Source organism: Hemitrygon akajei, chromosome 2 (assembly GCF_048418815.1).
Source record: "Hemitrygon akajei chromosome 2, sHemAka1.3, whole genome shotgun sequence".
NCBI classification, from domain to species: Eukaryota; Metazoa; Chordata; class Chondrichthyes; order Myliobatiformes; family Dasyatidae; genus Hemitrygon; species Hemitrygon akajei.
In genome coordinates, this window is record NC_133125.1 from 14,168,191 (window position 1) to 14,189,268 (window position 21,078).

The 21,078-nt window shown below is 40.1% G+C and overlaps 1 protein-coding gene across 5 annotated transcripts in view; it reads right to left on the minus strand.

The window, feature by feature from the left end:
- zfyve16 (zinc finger, FYVE domain containing 16) overlaps window positions 1–21,078 on the minus strand; it is an 81,818-nt gene that overhangs the window by 23,449 nt on the left and 37,291 nt on the right. For all 5 annotated transcript variants that reach the window (XM_073067407.1, XM_073067399.1, XM_073067392.1 and 2 more), the window contains 5 exons: window positions 8,798–8,955; window positions 8,400–8,643; window positions 4,868–4,993; window positions 1,690–1,845; window positions 900–1,124 (listed from right to left, as the gene is read on the minus strand). In XM_073067407.1, coding sequence (XP_072923508.1) covers window positions 900–1,124; window positions 1,690–1,845; window positions 4,868–4,993; window positions 8,400–8,643; window positions 8,798–8,955 — 909 coding nt within the window. The remainder of the gene's footprint in view (window positions 1–899; window positions 1,125–1,689; window positions 1,846–4,867; window positions 4,994–8,399; window positions 8,644–8,797; window positions 8,956–21,078) is intronic.

Below are 21,078 nucleotides of genomic sequence, written 5' to 3' on the forward strand. Positions count from 1 at the left end.
AATTTGGTCAGTTAGGCAGCATAAAGAGACCTCAAACAAAGGAGCTTCATCCTTTGTCCCAAGTAGAGCAACACAAGCCTCTCCAGAAGACTATAAGACAAAGGTTTAATTGCGGGGCATTATACCCATTTATTAAAGGAGATTGAGAGATTTAATAGAGGTATACAAAGTTATGATAGGGTAAATTCAAGTTGTCTTTTTCCACTGAGGTTGTGTGGGACTACAATCAGAGGTCATGGATTAAAAGTGAACTGTTTAAGGGAAACATGAGGGGAAACTTCTTCACTCAGGAATGTGGAATGAGCTATCAGTGCAAGTGGTGCACGCAAGCTCGATTTCAATGTGTAAGAGAAGTTTGGATAGGTACATGGATGGCAGGGATAAGGAGGGTTATGGTACTGGTGCAGGCTGAAGGGAGTAGGCAGATTAAATGGTTCAACACAGACTAGATGGGTCAAAGGGCCTGTTTCTATGCTGTACTCTTCTATGACTCTATTGAATGACAGAGGCAAACTGTGCCTTATTTTGCTAAATCTACATTTAATTCTGTTCACTACTCCAAAGTAACTCATAATTCTATTTTCTCATCCCAGCGAGTTAAAATTCTGTACCATCTTTCTATCTCACTCAAGTCTTACTCAAATAAACAGAAATAATGCAGAATCTAATGGAATTAATCTCAGAAATAATGCATCAGTCCCTAGTCAGACAGGTTAGAATTATAAACGTGCGAGATTCTGCAGATAGCTGGAAACCCAGAGCAACACCCATAAAATGCTGGAAGAACTCAGCAGGTCAGGCAGCATCTAGATGAATAACGGTCATAAAGGGTCTTGGCCCAAAACAACGACCCTAGATCAGAATTAGTTTACTTTACTGGCAAACAGGTTAGAACTCACCATTGTATTCTGCTCCTAATCTTAGCATGAGTCGAATGGGAAACACTTTTGCCCAAGGTATTTCTAATTTCTGAATGAGAATTCCAAACAAAAATGGGCTAGTAGGAATCAGAAGATTTGCTAGCGTCTGAAATGTTGGCATAACAAAAAGGAATCCACCATGATCTTTACTACCTAGAAAACTTTCTGTGAAGGAAAACATTCCTAAATTTCCAATGGTTTTTCCTGTTGGAATAAAGACAGAACAATTAGCAAGTTGTTTTCAAGTGATCAAATTCTAGCAGATTTAGAAACTTAAATTGCCTTAAAACCATATGACAAAGGAGCAGAATTAGGCCATTCGGCCCATCAAGTCTGCTCCACCACTCCATCATAGCTGATTTAATTTCCTTCTCAATCCCATTCTCCAATTTTCTGTCCATAATCTTCAATGACCTTACTAATCAACCTCCACTTTAAATGTACCCAATGACTTGGCCTCCACAGTTGTCTGTGGCAATTAATTCCCCAGATTCACCAAACTCTGGCTAAAGAAATTACTCATCTTTTTTCTAAAGGGATGTTGTATTCTGAGGCTGTCTCTCATTACCTAATCAAATAACACTAGAACAGATTGTTTAAACTGAGATTAGAATTACTTATCTGTAATGTTAAAACTTACTGAAATACATTTTAAGAACCAAATTAACAAACATTCAGGGTAGGACCACATGAAAAAAACCCAACTGTTTGTTAGGATTAAAGTATATTTTAATTAATTAGTTATAATGATGGGATGTTAAATTCATACCTTTGGATGCATCCTGATATAGATTAATATAAAATTTAAGGATGTCTTTTGGAATTGCGCTTTCTTCAGATAAACACGACAACAAAATAACTACTTCGGCCTGGCCTACACCGTGTAATCCATTAGATACAAAGCACCAGCATTTATTTGAAGCATCTAGGTATATGAAAGAAAGAAAAATCATATCAAAAATTATGATTTAAATATTGATTAAAATTATAATATTTTTTGGAAAATAAATACAGTGGATTCCGGTTAATTTGAGCACATCGGGACCACAACATTTTGGCTCAATTAAGTGGCTACCCTAATTAACCGAAATTTCATGGAAATAATTAAAAGTGAAATAAAAGATAAACTACTGTTTAACTGAGTAACAATTTATGTAGTTAAATGAAATATACATCAGAACACTACCAATACCTCTACAGTACTATTAAACTGTGTATTAGTTCCTAGCAGTTACTGATAAGAGGAATTTATCTGCCGTGTTCTTTTGGACTGTATGTAAATGAACAAAACCAGCAGAGATCTCCTAGTGGAGATAATGGATTGCCTTCATACAGTATTTTAGACAATTGCATCCTCCAAATTTTCATTTTCATTGTAACATTCAAGATGATTGTTGATACTTTCATAATTCCTAACTTGTTTTCACCTTCACTCCCAACCGTTTTTGGCATCTCCAAGCCTGAATGCTTGAAACTGTGGTTGACAACTCCAAATTCTCTTACTGCTTATTTCTCGCTAACCAGTGACAAAAATCACCGCTGTTTAAACACAAAAACAAACATCTAACGTTATTCAAAAACTGATTACTCTAAGCACAGAGTAGTTTCTAATAGCCATGCAAGTGCACACTACCAACGTAAGTTAGAAATTTGTTTGCCAACAGTCTCTTGTGCCAACTAAGCAGCATGGTATTTCAAATAAATTAAGGGAATTCTGGCTTTCTTTTCGATTTAGTTTTTGTTCTTTATGAGTTGACGACTGTCTCGATTAACCAATCACCGAATTAAATGGAATCCACTGTACTTAATAGAGTAATGCCTTTGAAAAATCATGTGTATTGAAACACTGCCTGCCGTTAAGATCTCTCAGAATGTTCTGTACTGAAAGGCGGTGTAGGTAAAAATGCAAGTGGTGTTTTAAAAGCTCGAAATGACAAGGGATCAGTGGGAGATTAGTGCAAGTATTATTGCTGGTCATTCTGTGAGTGGAAGATCCAAAGAGATGAAAGAAAGGTGGGAAAAGTTGTTAAGTATTAAAAGGAGTTTAAAAACACATTATTGGTGATTGGAAATGGTGACAGGCCTATAGTTAGGGCAAAAGGTGACCAAATTTAAACACTAATTTTTTTCTGTTTTCCTGAAGGAAACAACATCTTGAATTATTAAGGTACAAGCCACAGCATTTTAATCTACATGATTCCCCTCAGATAGAAATCAGGACAGAACCAAGCAAAATTTTGAAGAAGAATTCCACATCAGGAAAGGAGTGATAACTGAAAGATGAGCCATGTTAAAGTCTTCTAAAATGGCAGAAAATGTACCAATCATGACAAAAGCTCTTTTGACTGTGGCAACTTCTTTCTTTTGGGCGATTGGAAAGCTGATTCAAAAAGTTGTAAGGAAAACAGTTACAGGTTTGAGAGTACACACATTCAAGAGGGAAAGGTGTACATGGAAAAATCAGCTGAACAGACATGATTTTTTGAGAAAACAATACTGGACAATTTGAAACTCCAGGTGAATTAAAGGTTGGAGAACTTTAGCAAGGTTTGACTAAGGGGGACCAGCAAAGGAAAATTGGTCTTTCACAGATTAATATCGACAGGATTATGACAGCAAGACATTGCCATGTGGATCACCAAGAAAGAAGGTAAAAAGAGAAACACCTATCTTTAGGAAGTCTAATAGGGAGCAGCAGCAACTAATCAGTTAATTCTAATTCCAGTCTGTTCAATAGTTGTTCTGGTTATTGGAAGGCTCATTACAATTGGTTTCTAATCAGTTTTCAAGGACTGCTACATACCATGAAATAAAGGACTCAGTGATTTAGATTTAAAGTAGAAGATAATGATTTTGTAAATGATGAAGTATTTGTCTGTCTGGTGAATATGAGAAAAAATCTGTATAGCAGCAGAAGGTATTGGATTAACTGGCCAGGTGGAAAAATACACTCAGTGGTCTCCTGATTGGGTACACCTGCTCGATAATGCAAGTATCTAATCAGCCAGTTGTTATTTAGACCAAACATCAGAATGGGGAAGAAATGTGATCTAAGTGACTTTGACCATAGAATGGTTGCTGGTGCCAGCCAGCGTGGTTTGAGTATCTCAGAAAGTGCTGCCCTCCTAGGATTTTCACACACAAGTCTCTAGAGTTTACAGAGAATGGTGAAGAAAACAAAACATCTAATAAGCAGCAATTCTGTCAGCGGAAACACCTTGTTAATGCGAGGTCAGAGGAGAATGGTCAAACTGGTACAACAATAATATGCAGAAGAGCATTTCTGAACTCACAACATGTCGATCCTTGTAGTGAATGGGCTACAGCAGCAGAAGACTATGAACATATACTCAGATACCTAATAAAGTGACCACTGAGTGTACAGTATTTTCGTTTTATTGAGATACAGTGCAGAGGAGACCCTTCTGGCCCTTCGAGCCACGCTGCCCAATTAAAAAGTAGTTTCTGTTTACTGCAGCAAAGGCAAAACCAATAACAGGCAACAAGTGTAAATGAATGACCACAGTTAGTATTCCATACTGATCTTTCTAGTGCAGAGGAGAGGTCACTGACCTGGAACTGTAGAAACCTGACACCGGGATGTGTGTATCCTAGATGGTGTTCACAAAGAAGTGTTGAACTTTTAATCCCAAACTGACCTCCAACCATACTGGCCACTTTAACTGAGGTGCTTGAAAGAGTTAATTACCTGAGTGGCTGCTTTGTGGCAAAAGCAAAGGATCCTTAAACAATATCATCTGGGAAAACTAATCTCTAGATTAGCATAATGAATGAAAATACAATATTTAAAAACAAAATTCTGGCCACAGATCTAAATTTCTATATAACTGCAGAAGGAAATGACTTCAATATCACGAATAAAGAAATATAACTAATCTTTTAATCTCAGTTTTAAAGAGACTGTGTTATTTGGTGGATCTACTCACAATTCACAAATTTCACGTTTACAATAAGATTGGCATTCAGCACAAAGGTCAAAGGATTTGCCCCTCCATCTTCCAGCCGTAACAATGCCTGGCTCTGAGTTGGATGCTCCTCCACCACTGCTCGGCCTCCACAGTAAGTGCACAGGGAATAAAGCAAAGAGTGATTGTGAATACTGAAGATATTTCTACAGAATAACCACTCCATCAATATCATCTTTAAGAAATCCAGCCATAGAACCTTCACATGTCAACCATGATATAAGAGACAACAGACAATAGGTGCAGAAGTAGACCATTCGGCCCTTCAAACCTGCACCGCCATTCTGAGATCATGGCTGATCATCTACTATCAATACCCGGTTCCTGCCTTGTCCCCATATCCCTTGATTCCCCTATCCATAAGATACCTATCTAGCTCCTTCTTGAAAGCATCTAGAGAATTGGCCTCCACTGCCTTCCGAGGCCGTGCATTCCAGACCCCCACAACTCTCTGGGAGAAGAAGTTTTTCCTTAACTCTGTCCTAAATGACCTACCCCTTATTCTCAAACCATGCCCTCTGGTACTGGACTCTCCCAGCATCTGGAACATATTTCCTGCCTCTATCTTGTCCAATCCCTTAATAATCTTATATGTTGCAATCAGATCCCCTCTCAATCTCCTTAATTCCAGCATGTACAAGCCCAGTTTCTCTAACCTCTCTGCATAAGACAGTCCGGACATCCCAGGAATTAACCTTGTGAATCTACGCTGCACTTCCTCTATAGCCAGGATGTCCTTCCTTAACCCTGGAGACCAAAACTGTACACAATACTCCAGGTGTGGTCTCACCAGGGCCCTGTACAAATGCAAAAGGATTTCCTTGCTCTTGTACTCAATTCCCTTTGTAATAAAGGCCAACATTCCATTAGCCTTCTTCACTGCCTGCTGCACTTGCTCATTCACCTTCAGTGACTGAACAAGGACTCCTAGATCTCTTTGTATTTCTCCCTTACCTAACTCTACACCGTTCAGACAATAATCTGCCTTCCTGTTCTTACTCCCAAAGTGAATAACCTCACACATTCACATTAAACGTCATCTGCCAAGTATCTGCCCACTCACTCAGCCTATCCAAGTCACCCTGAATTCTCCTAACATCCTCATCACATGTCACACTGCCACCCAGCTTAGTATCATCAGCAAACTTGCTGATGTTATTCTCAATGCCTTCATCTAAATCGTTGATGTAAATTGTAAACAGCTGTGGTCCCAATACCGAGCCCTGTGGCACCCCACTAGTCACCACCTGCCATTCCGAGAAACACCCATTCACCACTACCCTTTGCTTTCTATCTACCAACCAGTTTTCTATCCATGTCAATGCCTTCCCCCCGATGCCCTGAGCTTTGATTTTACCCACCAATCTCCTATGTGGGACCTTATCAAATGCCTTCTGAAAATCGAGGTACACTACATCCACTGGATCTCCCTTGTCTAACTTCCTGGTTACATCCTCGAAAAACTCCAACAGATTAGTCAAGCATGATTTACCCTTGGTAAATCCATGCTGGCTCGGCCCAATCCTATCACTGCTATCTAGATACATCTTTAATAATGGACTCCAGCATCTTCCCCACTACTGATATTAGGCTCACAGGACGATAGTTCTCTGTTTTCTCCCTCCCTCCTTTCTTAAAAAGTGGGATAACATTAGCCATTCTCCAATCCTCAGGAACTGATCCTGAATCTAAGGAACATTGGAAAATGATTACCAATGCATCCGCAATTTCCAGGGCCACCTCCTTACTCTAGCATGCAGACCATCTGGACCTGGGGATTTGTCAGCCTTCAGTCCCATCAGTCTACTCATCACCGTTTCCTTCCTAATGTCAATCTGTTTCACTTCCTCTGTTACCCTATGTCCTTGGCCCATCCATACATCTGGGAGATTGCTTGTGTCTTCCCTAGTGAAGACAGATCTAAAGTACTTATTAAATTCTTCTGCCATTTCTCTGTTTCCCATAACAATTTCACCCAATTCATTCTTCAAGGGCCCAACATTGTTCTTAACTATCTTCTTTCTCTTCACATACCTAAAAAAGCTTTAGCTATCCTCCTTTATATTCCTGGCTAGCTTGCGTTCGTACCTCATTTTTTCTCCCCGTATTGCTTTTTTAGTTAAGTTCTGTTGTTCCTTAAAAATTTCCCAATCATCTGTCCTCCCACTCACCTTAACTCTGTCATATTTCCCTTTTTTTAATGCTATGCAATCTCTGACTTCCTTTGTCAACCACTGTGGCCCCTTTCTCCCTTTTGAATCCTTCCTTCCCCAGGGGATGAAATGATTTTGCACCTTGTGCATTATTCCCAAGAATACCTGCCATTGCTGTTCCACTGTCTTTTCTGCTAGGATATCCGTCCAGTTAACTTTGGCCAGCTCCTCCCTCATGGCTCCATAGTTTCCCCTGTTCAACTGCAACACTGACACCTCCGATCTGCCCTTATCCTTCTCAAATTGCAGATAAAAACTTATCATGTTATGGTCACTACCTCCTAATGGCTCCTTTACTTCAAGATCGCTTATCAAATCCTGTTCATTACACAAGACTAAATCCAGAATAGCCTTGTCCCTGGTCGGCTCTCGTACAAGCTGTTCCAAGAATGCATCCCGTAGGCACTCTACAAACTCCCTATCCTGGGGTCCAGCACCAACCTGATTCTCCCAGTTCACCTGGATGTTGAAATCCCCCATAACTACTGCGACATTACCTTTGCCACATGCCAATGTTAACTCCCTATTCAACTTGCACCCAATATCCATGCTACTGTTTGGCTATAAAAGCTATAAAATAAAAAGCTATAAAGCTATAAAATGCTACTGCAATGTTCACTAATGCATTATTATTTCAATCCAGATTGTACTCTTGATTTTCAGATAACATGACTGACCTTCCAACCTTATGATCAGAAACATGAGAGTTCTATCTTTGAATTAAGAGGCCATACATGACACACTATTATTAGATACAAGCAAAATATGCCAGTTGAATTAAACATGCCACATACCTAATGTTGTTGGTTTTTATAAACATCAAATAACCATTTATATGAAAAGCATCGACTAGCAAAACTACAATGTGAAGTGGTTTACTACCCAAAAATGAGAATGAAGACCTGCCCAGAAGTAACACAGAGCACATGAAAGGTAACAGGATTCTGGTCTGATGTTACTCCCTATTGTTAGAAACATTGCTCAAAATTGAGATTCATTTAAAGTTAAAATTTGGTTTTTAAGAAATATTCAGTTAACTGCTAATTGACTTTGCTATGGATATGATTGCCACAAATGCCAACATATAAATAGCCAATATGTCGACGTTATTTTAAAGAAAAGTACAATTATACTTTGGGAAACACAGCATTTTAAATTGTACATATTTTGTAAAAGTAACAGCATTTTACATGTAACAGTTAACTTTGATTTTATTTCTGAATAATTTGAATGGAATGTATGAAATAATGTTAATAAGCATTTTAGACATCGAGCATTACCTTCTTTCTCTCCTGTTGCTATGACAACTGGTGGAAGACCATTCTCATTATCTGGAATGAGGCTCATAACCTTTGGAACAGACTTCCCAATGGCAGTCAGTGCTCTATAGTCTGTTCGAGAAATGTCAGCCTTGACACCATGAACATTTGCTAAACTTGTTGTTACAGCCAAATCAGTCTTCAAGGCATCAACTTGACTTGTATGATCAGAAAGTACTTTATCTCCTGCCCCGTGTGATGTAGGCTATACATTGGAGGGAAAACAAAACATTGAGCTTACAGTGATTCAGAACTCTCCAGAATTAAATGGAAATACACTTCAGTCTATCTAAATATAATACATCACAAATATGTAGATTTGCTGTTTAAGGGGGAGACAACTCAGCATTCAGTGATACCATTTTTGTCTCTTGAGCGATGTTGGGTACATCTTCTGTTGTTCCTGTGCCAGTGCCAACCGGTGAATTTGCCGTCATTGTTGTTGAGTCTGCCACTTCTCCGTTTGGCAGAATACCATCTGCGAACCAAACCCTTCTGTGCTCTCTGGGAAAGGTGCCTGTAGAAGAAGAAAAGCCCTTAGAGCTCATACATATCACACAGAGCCACAAACAAATCAGGGTTATTGCCTCAATTCTGGGTTTGGAATCACAATTTAAACAGGTTTACCTATCAAAAACAGTTTAACATAAAAGACCAGAAATATCAAAATAGAATTGTTCAAAACCAAGCTTAATTATCAACACTATACTCATTTGTGGTGTTCAAAGATCCAGTGAAACACACAAACCCAACTGCAATCAATAATCTAAGCACCACATATATTCAAATAGTTGGTGTACACACCTTAAACATTTCATTAAAGACAACTTTCTTTGCATACGCGGTGAAGTAACAATAATTTTCTTGCATGAGAATTGGTTTAAACCACACATGGAATATCAGTTAACGTGATAAAAAGGATCAAAAGGCACTGGAGAGGGTGCAAATTATTTGTATCACACCAGAACTGCCAAGTTACACTGTCAGGAAAGGATTATACATTTTCATTGCTTATCTTCAAGGTGACCCGACAGGAGGGCTTTAAATTATGAAAAACCTTCAAAGAGAAGAAACAGAAAAGATGTTTCCCAGAAGAGGAAAACCAGAGACCACTGATATGATAGTGACCAAAATAAAAATCGGAAGCCAAAAGGAATCTCTACCAAGCATGGGAAGAATGCAAATTCAGCCCCATGGGCACTACTTGAGACAAAGGTACAAAGAAGGAAATAAAAGGTTATACTAATAGAATAAAAAATAGAAATAGTTCTGACTATTAACAACAGCACGTACTGGTTGGGTCAAATGGCCTATTTCTTGTCTGTAAATTCTAATAATTCCATGTTTTATCCACTCAGGATCACATCCAAGTACATTAGTATCAGATACAATCATACACCTTAAAATATTAATGCATATCACTGACAAATATTATGCATTAAAAACACGACTTCTAAAGTACAAGAAAATTTACATGTGTTGGATCCTTAAATGCCAACAGCTTCATTATGAAATAATTATATACAAGTTCTTCATTTACGTCAAAATGCAAAACATTTCATTAGTCACACAATTAGCAAAACTAGAGAAATAGGCAATTAGTGTACAACATAAGAGTTCTCCTCAATGTTAAGTAAACTGCTCGGGATTCTGGTGAGGGGTGGGGAAATGACCTATCGGGGAAAGCTGCAGCGACCAAGTCTCTGGCACTGAGTCTGGCTCTGTATCTCAGAAGAGAAAGGGGGAGAAGAAGAGTACAGTACTGATAGAAGATTCCATAGTTAAAGGAGCAAATAGGAGATTCTGTGGATGTGAAAGAGACACCCAGATTGTAATATGCCTCCTAGGTGCCAAATGATAGATAAAGGACAGTCAGTGGATGACATTTACTTGGATTTTCAGGCCTTTGATAATGTGCCAAATAAGTGGCTGATTAACAAGAGTCTATGGTATTAAAGGGAAGATAACTAACATGGATAGAAGATTGGCTGATTGGCAGGAGGCAAAGAGTGGGAATGCAGGGGTGCACTGATAAGTGGTAATGCTTTGTGTGCAGCTACAACGGAAATCATCAAATATTCTCATTTAGGACTACTGCACTGAAATTCACAGTCACAGCTATAAGTACTGCAGTAAGCAGATTAATCAATCCTCAAAACTGGTGCACCCTAGATGGCAGACTCATATCGCAAGAGTACTTCCCCTTTAAGAAAACAGAAGCTTAGAAAGCTGGCCAGTCTGCACGTATGACTGAAACACAAAGGCTTTAGAACCCCAACTTCAGATGATACTGCTGGCAAATGTAGTCTCTAGAAAATAAATCTGAAAACCTCAGATCAAAATCTCAGTATCAAAGGGACATCACATACTGCTGTATACTTTGCCTCACAAAAACATGCTTAAACCCTGCCACACTGGACGCAGCGCTGCAGCCCAAAGGTTTCAACATCCACCAAAAAGACATGACAGTTGATTCTTTTAAAGTTAGAGGTGGAGTATGTTTCATGCTTAACTCATCATGGTGCACAGACAGAAGCTGCCTCAATCCTACTCACCCAGCCTGGAACATCTAGTGCCATCATTTTGTCTAAGGACTTTTTCCACTGTCGTCCTGGTAGCGGTGTACATTCCACCTCTGGCCAACAGAAGTCAGGCACTAGAGGACCTGATAACCATGCTCAGCAGTCATGATGCAACACACGCTAATCCTTCCTAATCAATGCAGGAGTTTTCAACCAGGCCAACTTGAAATCTCTGAACAACTACCACTAACATATCACCTGCGGAACCAGACGCACCAACATACTTGATAGTGGTACAGTAGTTATACCACTATCAAGAACATTTACCATGCCATCTCACACCTGTACTTTGGAAAGTCCAATCACCTGGCTGTACCTCCTCCCGGCATATAAGCAGAGACTAAAGATCATAGCATCAACGGTGAGGACCAAGAAGGTATGGTCAAGGGAGACGGAGGAGCACTTACAGCCAGTGCTTTAAGTCGGTGGATGGACAATATTCAGGGATTTATCTTTGGATCTGAATGAATATGCCACAGTTGTCACTGACTTCATCAACACCTATGTGGATGAGTGTGTGCCTTTGAGAATATACTAGACGTACCCAAACCAGAAGCCGTGGATGAACCAGGCGATTTGCAGTCTCCTGAGGGCTTGATCTGCAGCATTAACTTCCAGCAGCGGCCTCTCGGGGGCCAATCAAAGGTGTTTTTATCTTTGTTAAATGTCATTTTTATAATTGCAAGACCATACTGGTCTCCAAGAACTTTGTGTACTGCAAATCTACCCCATCAGTGACTGTTTGATGACTGAAGTACCTGGAATGGGTGTCAGAGGAGCTGGACTGGGTGCAGACCATATTGCTGCCTGTTGCAGGAAGATATTGAAGACATAGGAGTTGCTGTGCACAGGCTGCATGCAATGTAACTGTAGATGATTATCTTGGATGTTTCTCTGGCGAATGCAAGATCCTGTTGGATAATGATAATAAAAGATGCTGCAGGCCTATTTCCTTTGTTTGGTGGTGCTACAGACAGCAGGGGAACTACGTGGCCTCAACTGTAGCAAGGACTAGGCCTCAAGCTGCAGGCGTGTCTACTGTTGCAGTCCAGGAGAGGACTGCAGCAGAGGTAGTATAGCATGACGTCCATGCTCGGTTGGGAGCTAGCCAAATATATATATATATATATATCAGAATCAATGTGCTGTGTAAGTTTTGCATCTTGGCCCCAGAGGAACGCTGTTTCATATGGCTGTATTCATTTATGGTTAAATGATAATTAAATTTGAATTTGATTATCTATAACTATGCAAGAAGTCCAGGTTTGACCTACAGAAGGTTATTTTAAGAGCAAAAAAAAATTCTGATTGAAATTAGAGGTGGAATCAGATGCATGCCAGCCCTGGCAGGGTTTGCAGGTCATTATTTCTTACAAGGTTGATCATGGGCAGAATCAACTTCTGCCTAGGCAAGGAGCTGAACCCGCTGCAATTTGTCTACTGCCACAATAGGTATACAGCGGATGTAATCTCATTGGTTCTCCACTCGGCCTTGGATCACCTGGACAACAGCAATACCAACATCAGGCTGCTCTTTGTTGATTACAACTCAGCGTTCAACAGCATCATACCCTCAGTACTAATCAACGGGTTCCAAAACCTGGGCCTCTGTGCCTCCCTCTGCAAATGGATCCTTGACTTCTTCATTGGGAGACCAGAGTCAGTGCAGATCAGAAATAACATCTCCTTGCTGACAATCAACAATGGTGCACCTCAAGGATGCATGCTTAGGCCACTACTCTACTCTCTCTACACCCACAACTATATGGCTAGGTGCAGCTCAAGCACCATCTATAAATTTGTCAAGGACAGAACAATTGTTGGGAAAATTTCAGATGGTGACGAGAAGGTGTATAGGAGTGCGACAGATAAGCCGATTGAGTGATGTCGTAACAACAACCTTGAACTTAAGACCAATGTATTGACTGTGGACTTCAGGAAGAGGAAGTTAAGGAAACACACACCAGTCCTGGATCAGCAGAAGAGTGAGCGTTTCAAGTTCCTGTGTGTCAACATCTCTAAGGAATTATCCTGGGTCCAACATATTGATGCAATTACACAGAAGGCATGACAGAGGCTATATTTCATCAGGAGCTTGAGGAGACTTGGTATATCACCAAAGGCTCTAGCAAATTTCTACAGATGCACCATGGAGAGCATTCTAACTGGTTGCATCACTATTTGGTATGGAGAAGCCACTGCACAGGATCGGAGCACTTGTTTTCACGATATATATTAATGATTTGGATGATGGAATTGCTGGCTTTGTGGCCAAGTTTGCGGAAATACAAAGACTGGTGCAGCAGCAGGTAGTTTTGGGGAAGTAGGGAGTGTGCATAAAGACCAAGTCAGATTAGGAGAATGAGTAAAGAAATGTCAGATCGAATATAGTGTAGGAAGTACATGGTCATGCACTTTGGTAGAAAGAATAAAAGCATAGACTATTTTCTAAACAGAGAGAAAATTCAGAAATCAGAGATGCAATGGGACTTCAAAGACTTTGTGCAGGATTCTCTGAAGGTTAACTTTCAGGTTGAATTGGTGGTAAGGAAGGCAAATGCAATGTTAGCCTCAGAATAGAGGAACACCCATTTTACTGAACAGACAAGGAAGAGAACAATGCTACCATATATAAAGGGAATATTTCTGAAATGACAGCAAGACCACTCCAACTGCATGAAATAATGGTAGCACACAAACCCAGCACAACCATCAGAACACTCATTTTGAGACCCAAAGATCCAACAAACCACTTGGAGAACAGGTGTAATATACCAAATCCAATGCCCCGAAGATGAGGAGAAAATTATCCATGAGACTACATGAACATCAGGCATCCATATGAAGACACAATCCTCTGTCACTCATTTCAGTACTTGAAGACCAAGAAGGATATAAGTTCATTTGGAAACTACAAAAATTCTGGCATAAGTACAAATTAGTAAGGGTATCAAAGGTTATGGGAACAAGGCAAGAGAATGGGGCTTAGAGGGATAATAAATAAGCCATAATGGAATAATGGAATAAACTAGAAGGGCTAAATGGCCTTAATTCCACTCCTACATCTTACGGTCTTATCATTTTAAGGCCTCCCAAAGTGACTTTCTGGGTGATTGCATCTTAGATAATGTGCTCTCCAGAAGATTTCATTTCTTTTCTCTATAGCATTACTTAAATTCTTTTCTAGCATCCGAATTAAGTTCTACTTCTGGACTCAGTCCATCTGATCCAAGCTGAGACACAAAGGAGTGTGTAAATTCCTGCTCTCTATTCTGATTCAGTGGTTCCTTTAGGAACGTGCATGCATAGATAATCACAGGAAGACATGAAGCTGGGCTGTGATGCAACCCACGATTGTGACTTGTCTCCGAACGAGTGGGATATACAGATTTCCCCCCACTATCCGAAAGTAGAGCGTTCCTATGAAACCGTCTGTAAGCTGAAACATTGTAAAGTGAAGAAGCAATTACCATTAATTTATATGGGAAAAAATTTTGAGCGTTCCCAGACCCAAAAAATAACCTACCAAATAACATACAAAACCTAAAATAACACCAACATATAGTAAAAGCAGGAATGACTACCTTTAAATTCCACTTTCGCAACACTTTCACCACCATCGTCCATTGCTTTCTGTTTCAGCTTATTAAAAACACTGACTGATTTCTCCTTAAGTATAAGATAACTTAAGGGAACACCACGCTTTGTACAACCATCAATCCACTCAAGCAAGTTCAAAGCTATGGCAGCTTGATGCTGAGTGCAGTTCCCGGGGAAGGAGCTTGGCGGCGCCACCCTCACTGCTCGGAGTGCACGCTGCCTCTATAACAGCTTGCTGCAAAAGAAACGCTGAACGTTATTTTTGCTTTTTGCCTTTTGTCGTAAAAGCGAAAATCCTCTTCAGATATCTTTCGGTTAGCGAAAACAGGTACTAATAGAGGTCTTTCGTAAAAGCGAAGTGGTGTAAAGTGAACTTTTGAAAAGCGAGGGATACCTGTAACAATGGGTAACTTATGCTTCTGCTATAGAAAAGGCAAAATAGCACAAAGAATAGCATTACTTGTCACATGTACATTGAAACATACAGTGAAATGTATCATTTGTTTCAAATCAAACCAGCGAGGATTGCGCTGGGCTGCCACACTTCTGATGCCTAACCCTAACCATAGGTCTTTGGAATATGGGAAGAAACTGAAGCACATGGAGAAAATGCACATAGTCACAGCAAGAACGTACAAATCCCTTACAACGGTGGAGATCTCACCTCAATCTTACTGCTGGTGCCGTTAAGTGTTGCAGTAACTGTTATGTTACCATGCCACCACTTTAACAGAGCTGTTACACAAGAGCTCATGGTATTTGGGGAAAGCCTGAAACATGGGATTAAAGACCAGTTACCATGAAGATATCATTGTAATAAATTGGTCTTTATCAAGCTGAGACATCTGCCAGTAGAGTGACTCAGACATCAGTTACTGAACCTCTTATTTGAGCTATCTGAAAGAGGAGGCATCGTGTATGGAATTCAGGGGTGCCGGTGCCAGGGACGGAAGCAGTAGGGCATGCTGCAATCAGCATTAATACCTTACAGCAAGATAAAGGTTTAGGGAGTGAGTGAGCAAAAACCTGTCAAATGGAGTTTAATGTGAGAATGTTGGAAGTTATACACTTCAGTAAGTGCATGAGGCAGACTTTTATTTATATGAGAGATCATAAAAGAGCAAACAGGGATTTGTGTGATCTGTGTGTGAATCGCAAAAGGTTAGCAGGCAAGTGCAGCAAGGAAGGCAAATAGTATATTGGTTTTTATAACACTAAATAGACTAATTGCTACAAATGTACGGATGCTGCATGAAGAGTACTGTGTACAGATATGGCCTTATTTAAAAATGGATACAAGCATTGGAGGCATTCTGGAAGAGATTCACTTAGCTAATTCCTGGGATGAGAGCGTGCTCCTATCACAAATTGCTGAAGATGGCTGTATATCCTTGGGAGTCTGGAAGATTGAGGGGTGATCTATATAACAAAAGATGCTATGTACAACAGAGCACTGAGCCCAATAAAGGTCCATGACGAGAGGTGGGAAACACAGATGGCTTTATATATGTTGAAGCCAAAGGCAAAACCATCCTTAACGAAGTCCTGCACTGTCTTCACTATGCGGCAACAATCTTTGGCGATTTGGAACACTGCATATTTTAAGATTAAGACTTTGAACCAAGTAGAAAGTTCACAATCTACTGTATAGCAGTGGTTCCTGCCATTCTAAATGTTTCTGAGAAACTTATTACTCACACAGTCATCTCAAGGCATTGGAGAGGTACAACCAATACTACCCCCATAAACACACATACAGTATTGTGACTAATTAGGCTCAGTCAGCTACAAAAGACAAGCCCATCCATTCATTTATTCACAGTCAGACTCGGGAAAACAGGCACTCTGAGCAGCATCACAGATGCATCAGGTATGCAGATCTTAATATTCAAAGATGTTCTTAACATCTCCTTGAAAAATACTTCGAAAATAAATTTTGCCCACACCCAAAGAACACAAGATAATTACATTTAACCTACTACAAAGGGCCTAACTATTCAATTTTGTGGTGCAGATAGTGCATCTTCTTTGAGATTTAATTGAAGTTAATTGATGCATGGTTCCATATCAAAATAAAACTTTAATGTTCATATTCATTATGAAATCGCAACCTTAAATGCTGTTGTAGCTTTATTGCTCTGTTCAAGAATTTGTTTATGTCTTAGTGATATCCATCAGCATTACGACACCTGTAGCAAGATTAAGGAAATTGCACATCAATACCGCAAATTTACAAACTGCTGTCAAACAGGGAACCACTATGCCACAAGTTGGAGTTAATGTGATGAGTTACAGAAAGTACACAACTCGGCTTTGCAATGGGTACAACATGTGTGTGACTTATAATCCATCAGTACAATGTCATAACTTTGTAGGGGAAAACATTGAATTATATTCCTGATGCCCAGGTTATCAGTTTTTAGTGTAATCCAGACTCTGTAAATCAAATACTGTTAAAGAGATACTTTCTGTGCATCAATTATCCAAGCTTTCCAAGAAAGTTAGCAAAGCATTCTGGATTTCTTAGAGCAAACACGAGGAAATCTGCAGATGCTGGAAATTCAAACAACAACACACACACACAAAATGCTGGTGGAACACAGCAGGCCAGGCAGCACCTATAGTGAGAAGCGCTGTCGACGTTTCGGGCCGAGACAGCTGCTGTCTGGCCTGCTGTGTTCCACCAGCATTTTGTCCGGATTTCTTAACCAACTTGTTAAGCTATTCTGCTCTTAAGTGCTCTCAACTATTCCCTCTTTTAAAACCTCTTGCTATTATTGAGATTTGAACGCTCACTCCTATATCAAATATAGTTTGATACCATAATGATAATCACACTCCAAAGCAGTGAAACTAATGTACTGAAGTATAAGCAACTTGAGCTCTCAATCTTCTAACTTGGTCCACTGAGAACTTTATCTAATCAGATTAAAGGAAAGAAGTAGAACTCACACTGAAATTCCAGGCTTGGTATCTTGCCTTTACTGACTCAGCAGAAAAGCAACCAGGAAAAGTCAGATTCTTGTGTCTTTAAGTTAGTGATGCCCATTGATTAAATAGTATCAGCAGTAGTTGATGACCACTATACAGTAAACCTTGATGAAGTGCTTCTACATTGTGTCTCCTGACAAGGACATCCGTTTAAGGTAAGTGGAGGAAAGTTGAGGGGAGGTGTCAAAGGCAGGCTCTTTTACTCTGAGAATGGTGGGTGCCTGGAGCGTACTGCCGGGGGTGCTGGTAGAGGCTGATACAATAGGAACATCCAAGAAACTCTTGGATGGGTACACAGGTGAAAGGAAAATGAAGGGTTGTGGGCTATGTTAGAGGGAAGAGTTAGACTGATTGTGGAGTAGATTTATAAAGGTTGACATAACATCATGGGCTGAAGGGCACAAACAGCGCTGCACTGTTCTATGCCAACATTCTGCCTCAGCTGGACACTATTAGACTATTGCTGCCTTTGAATGAAAATAGGTCGAATGAAAAACCAACATAGAAAATACTTCTAGAGGCAAAGAATACCAGTGAAAGTAAATTTTTAAAAAAGTTTGGCAACTCAGTGGCATGGCCAGTGAAGCTGCTGTTTCCCAAAGGAGTTAAATCCTGACTTCTGGGCCAATCTGTCTGAAGTCTCACATGTGGATCTCCTTCGGGTGCTCCAATTTCCCTCCACATGCCAAAGAAATGCAGGTTGGTAGTTCAATTGGCTGTACGTTTGTTGATGAGTTCTTTAATCTTTGGGGTGTAAATGGGAATGTAGGGACAGTAAAATGGGATCTTGTAGGATCAGTATAAGTGGGTGCCTGATAGTTGGCACAACCTCGGGGGGGGGGGGGGGGAGGAGAAGGGCCATTTGTGTTGTATGACTGTGATGGTAATTTAGATATTGACCTTCACAAGCAGCGAAGGTAAACATGATCAAAATCACCTGCTTTTTGGTTATTACTAAATAACCAAATGCACATCAGCCTAAAGCACAAGACTACTTGTAAATGACAACTTAACCCAGGCCACAGGATGGCTGATGAAAGAAGCAGAAAAAGTCACCGCACTACAATAAGAGTTCATTCTTCTAATACCTTATATTAAAGCTGACTGAATTATACCGCGTTTCCTGGTCAGATGAAGCTCTGATACAAAGATAGGTGGAGGTGCCGGTAGTGCTGAGGAAACAGAGAGTCTGCAGAGAGACTTGGATAGACTGGGGGAATGGGCAAAGAAGTGGCAAATGAATTACAATGTCGGAAAGTGAACAGTCATGCACTTTGATAGAAGAAATAAACGGGCAGACTATTATTTAAATGGGGAGCGAATTCAAAGTTCTGAGATGCAACGGGACTTGGGAGTCCTCGTGCAGGATACCCTTAAGGTTAACCTCCAGGTTGAGTCCGTGGTGAAGAAGGCGAATGCAATGTTGGCATTCATTTCTAGAGGAATAGAGTATAGGAGCAGGGATGTGATGTTGAGGCTCTATAAGGCACTGGAAAGACCTCACTTGGAATACTGTGTGCAGTTTTGGGCTCCTTATTTAATAAAGGATGTGCTGACATTGGAGAGGGCTCAGAGAAGATTCACTAGAATGATTCCGAGAATGAGAGGGTTAACATATGAGGAACATTTGACCGCTCTTGGACTGTACTCCTTGGAGTTTAGAAGAATGAGGGAGGACGTCATAGAAACATTTCGAATGTTGAAAGGCATGGACAGAGTGGATGTGGCAAAGTTTTTTCCCATGGTGGGGGAGTCTAGTACGAGAGGATATGACTTGAGGATTGCAGGGCGCCCATTCAGAACAGAGATGCGAAAAAAAATTTTTAGCCAGAGTATGGTGAATCTATGGAATTTGTTGCCACGGGCTTCAGTGGAGGCCAAGTCATTGGGTGTATTTAAGGCAGAAATTGATAGGTATCTGAGTAGTCACAGCATCAAAGTTATGGGGAGAAGGTGGGGGAATGGGACTAAAGGGAGATTGGATCAGTTCATGATGAAATGGCAGAGCAGACTCGATGGGCCGAATGGCTGACTTCTGCCCCCTTGTCTTATGGTCTTAAAAAAGCACATATGTAAATTACCTTAGTAGAAGGTGGGAAACATAAAACTCTAAAGACATGCAAAAAAAAGTCTAATGGGAATGTGCGACGCTATTATAGCTCGGGCGCAGTTCTGAGTTCAATTCTGGTGGCGTCTGTAAGGAGTTTGAACATTCTCCCTGTGACTGTGTGGGTTTCCTCCCACAGTCTAAAGACATACCGGTGAGTAGGTTAATTGGTCATTGTAAATTGTCCTGTAATTAGGTTAGGGTTAAATAGGTGGGTTGCTGGGCAGCACGGCTCATCGGGCTGGAAAGGCCTGTTCCCCGCTGTATCTCTAAATAAAAACATAAAATGAAATAGCTTCACCTTTCAATGTACAAGCTTTCAACACACCAATAGCTGTTGGTATAATAAGCAGCTATTCAAGAAATCCAATTCTAACCTTTCTTTTTAAATCTTTTTATTAATTTTAAACAAACGTAAATGAAACACGAATACAAAGAGCTTGAGAGTACATACATAATTAATAGGTTAAGGTATAAATACAAATAGATGATAATCCATATATAATAACCTCCCAAATTCATAGTAGTTACAAAAAAATGGAGAAATAAGAACCCCCCCCAAAAAAAGAAAAAACCTAACCAACATGGGCCATTGCATTATATCAAATATACACAGTAGCGTCAATAACTCCGCACCTCCATCCAAATAATTAAGGATAATAAAAGTAAGGTTTAGGAAAAGTCAGCAATTCTAACCTTAACAAAAATATTAACATTTCCTCTCTTTATTCTGAAAGTTCTTGGTAAGCTGTATACAGAGGACCTGCAATCATACTGAGGAATATACTGGGCAGATGTTTATTAGGAAGGGAGATACTGGGACAGAAAATATATTTAAGATTGTTTAATGTCATTTCCAGTACACAAATGTAAAAGAGAATGAAATAATTGTTACCTGGATCTGATGCAGCACAAGAAAAATAAAGAACACAATAATAATAAAAGATACAATAAATATAAATGCAGAAGATAGATCATTACATAGACTGACTGTATATCCATAAAGTGGCACTAGGCACAGGTGCATCTGTATACAAGGTGACTGACAGGAAATGGTAAAGTAGTGGTGATTGACAGTGTGGAGTGTGGATTAGTGGCTGAAGGTATTACAAACTCGAGAAAGTCTGTAGATGCTGGAAATCCAAGCAACACACACAGAATGCTGGAGAAACTCAGCAGGCCAGACAGTATCTATGAAACAGAGTACATCAATGTTTTGGGCCAAGACCCGTCATCAGGACTGGAAAAGAAAGATGAGAAATCAGAGTAAGAAGGTGGGGAGATGGCAGGAAGTACCACCTTGTACTTTCTCCCCTCCCCCACCTTCTTACTCTGATTTCTCACCTTTTTTTTACTCCTG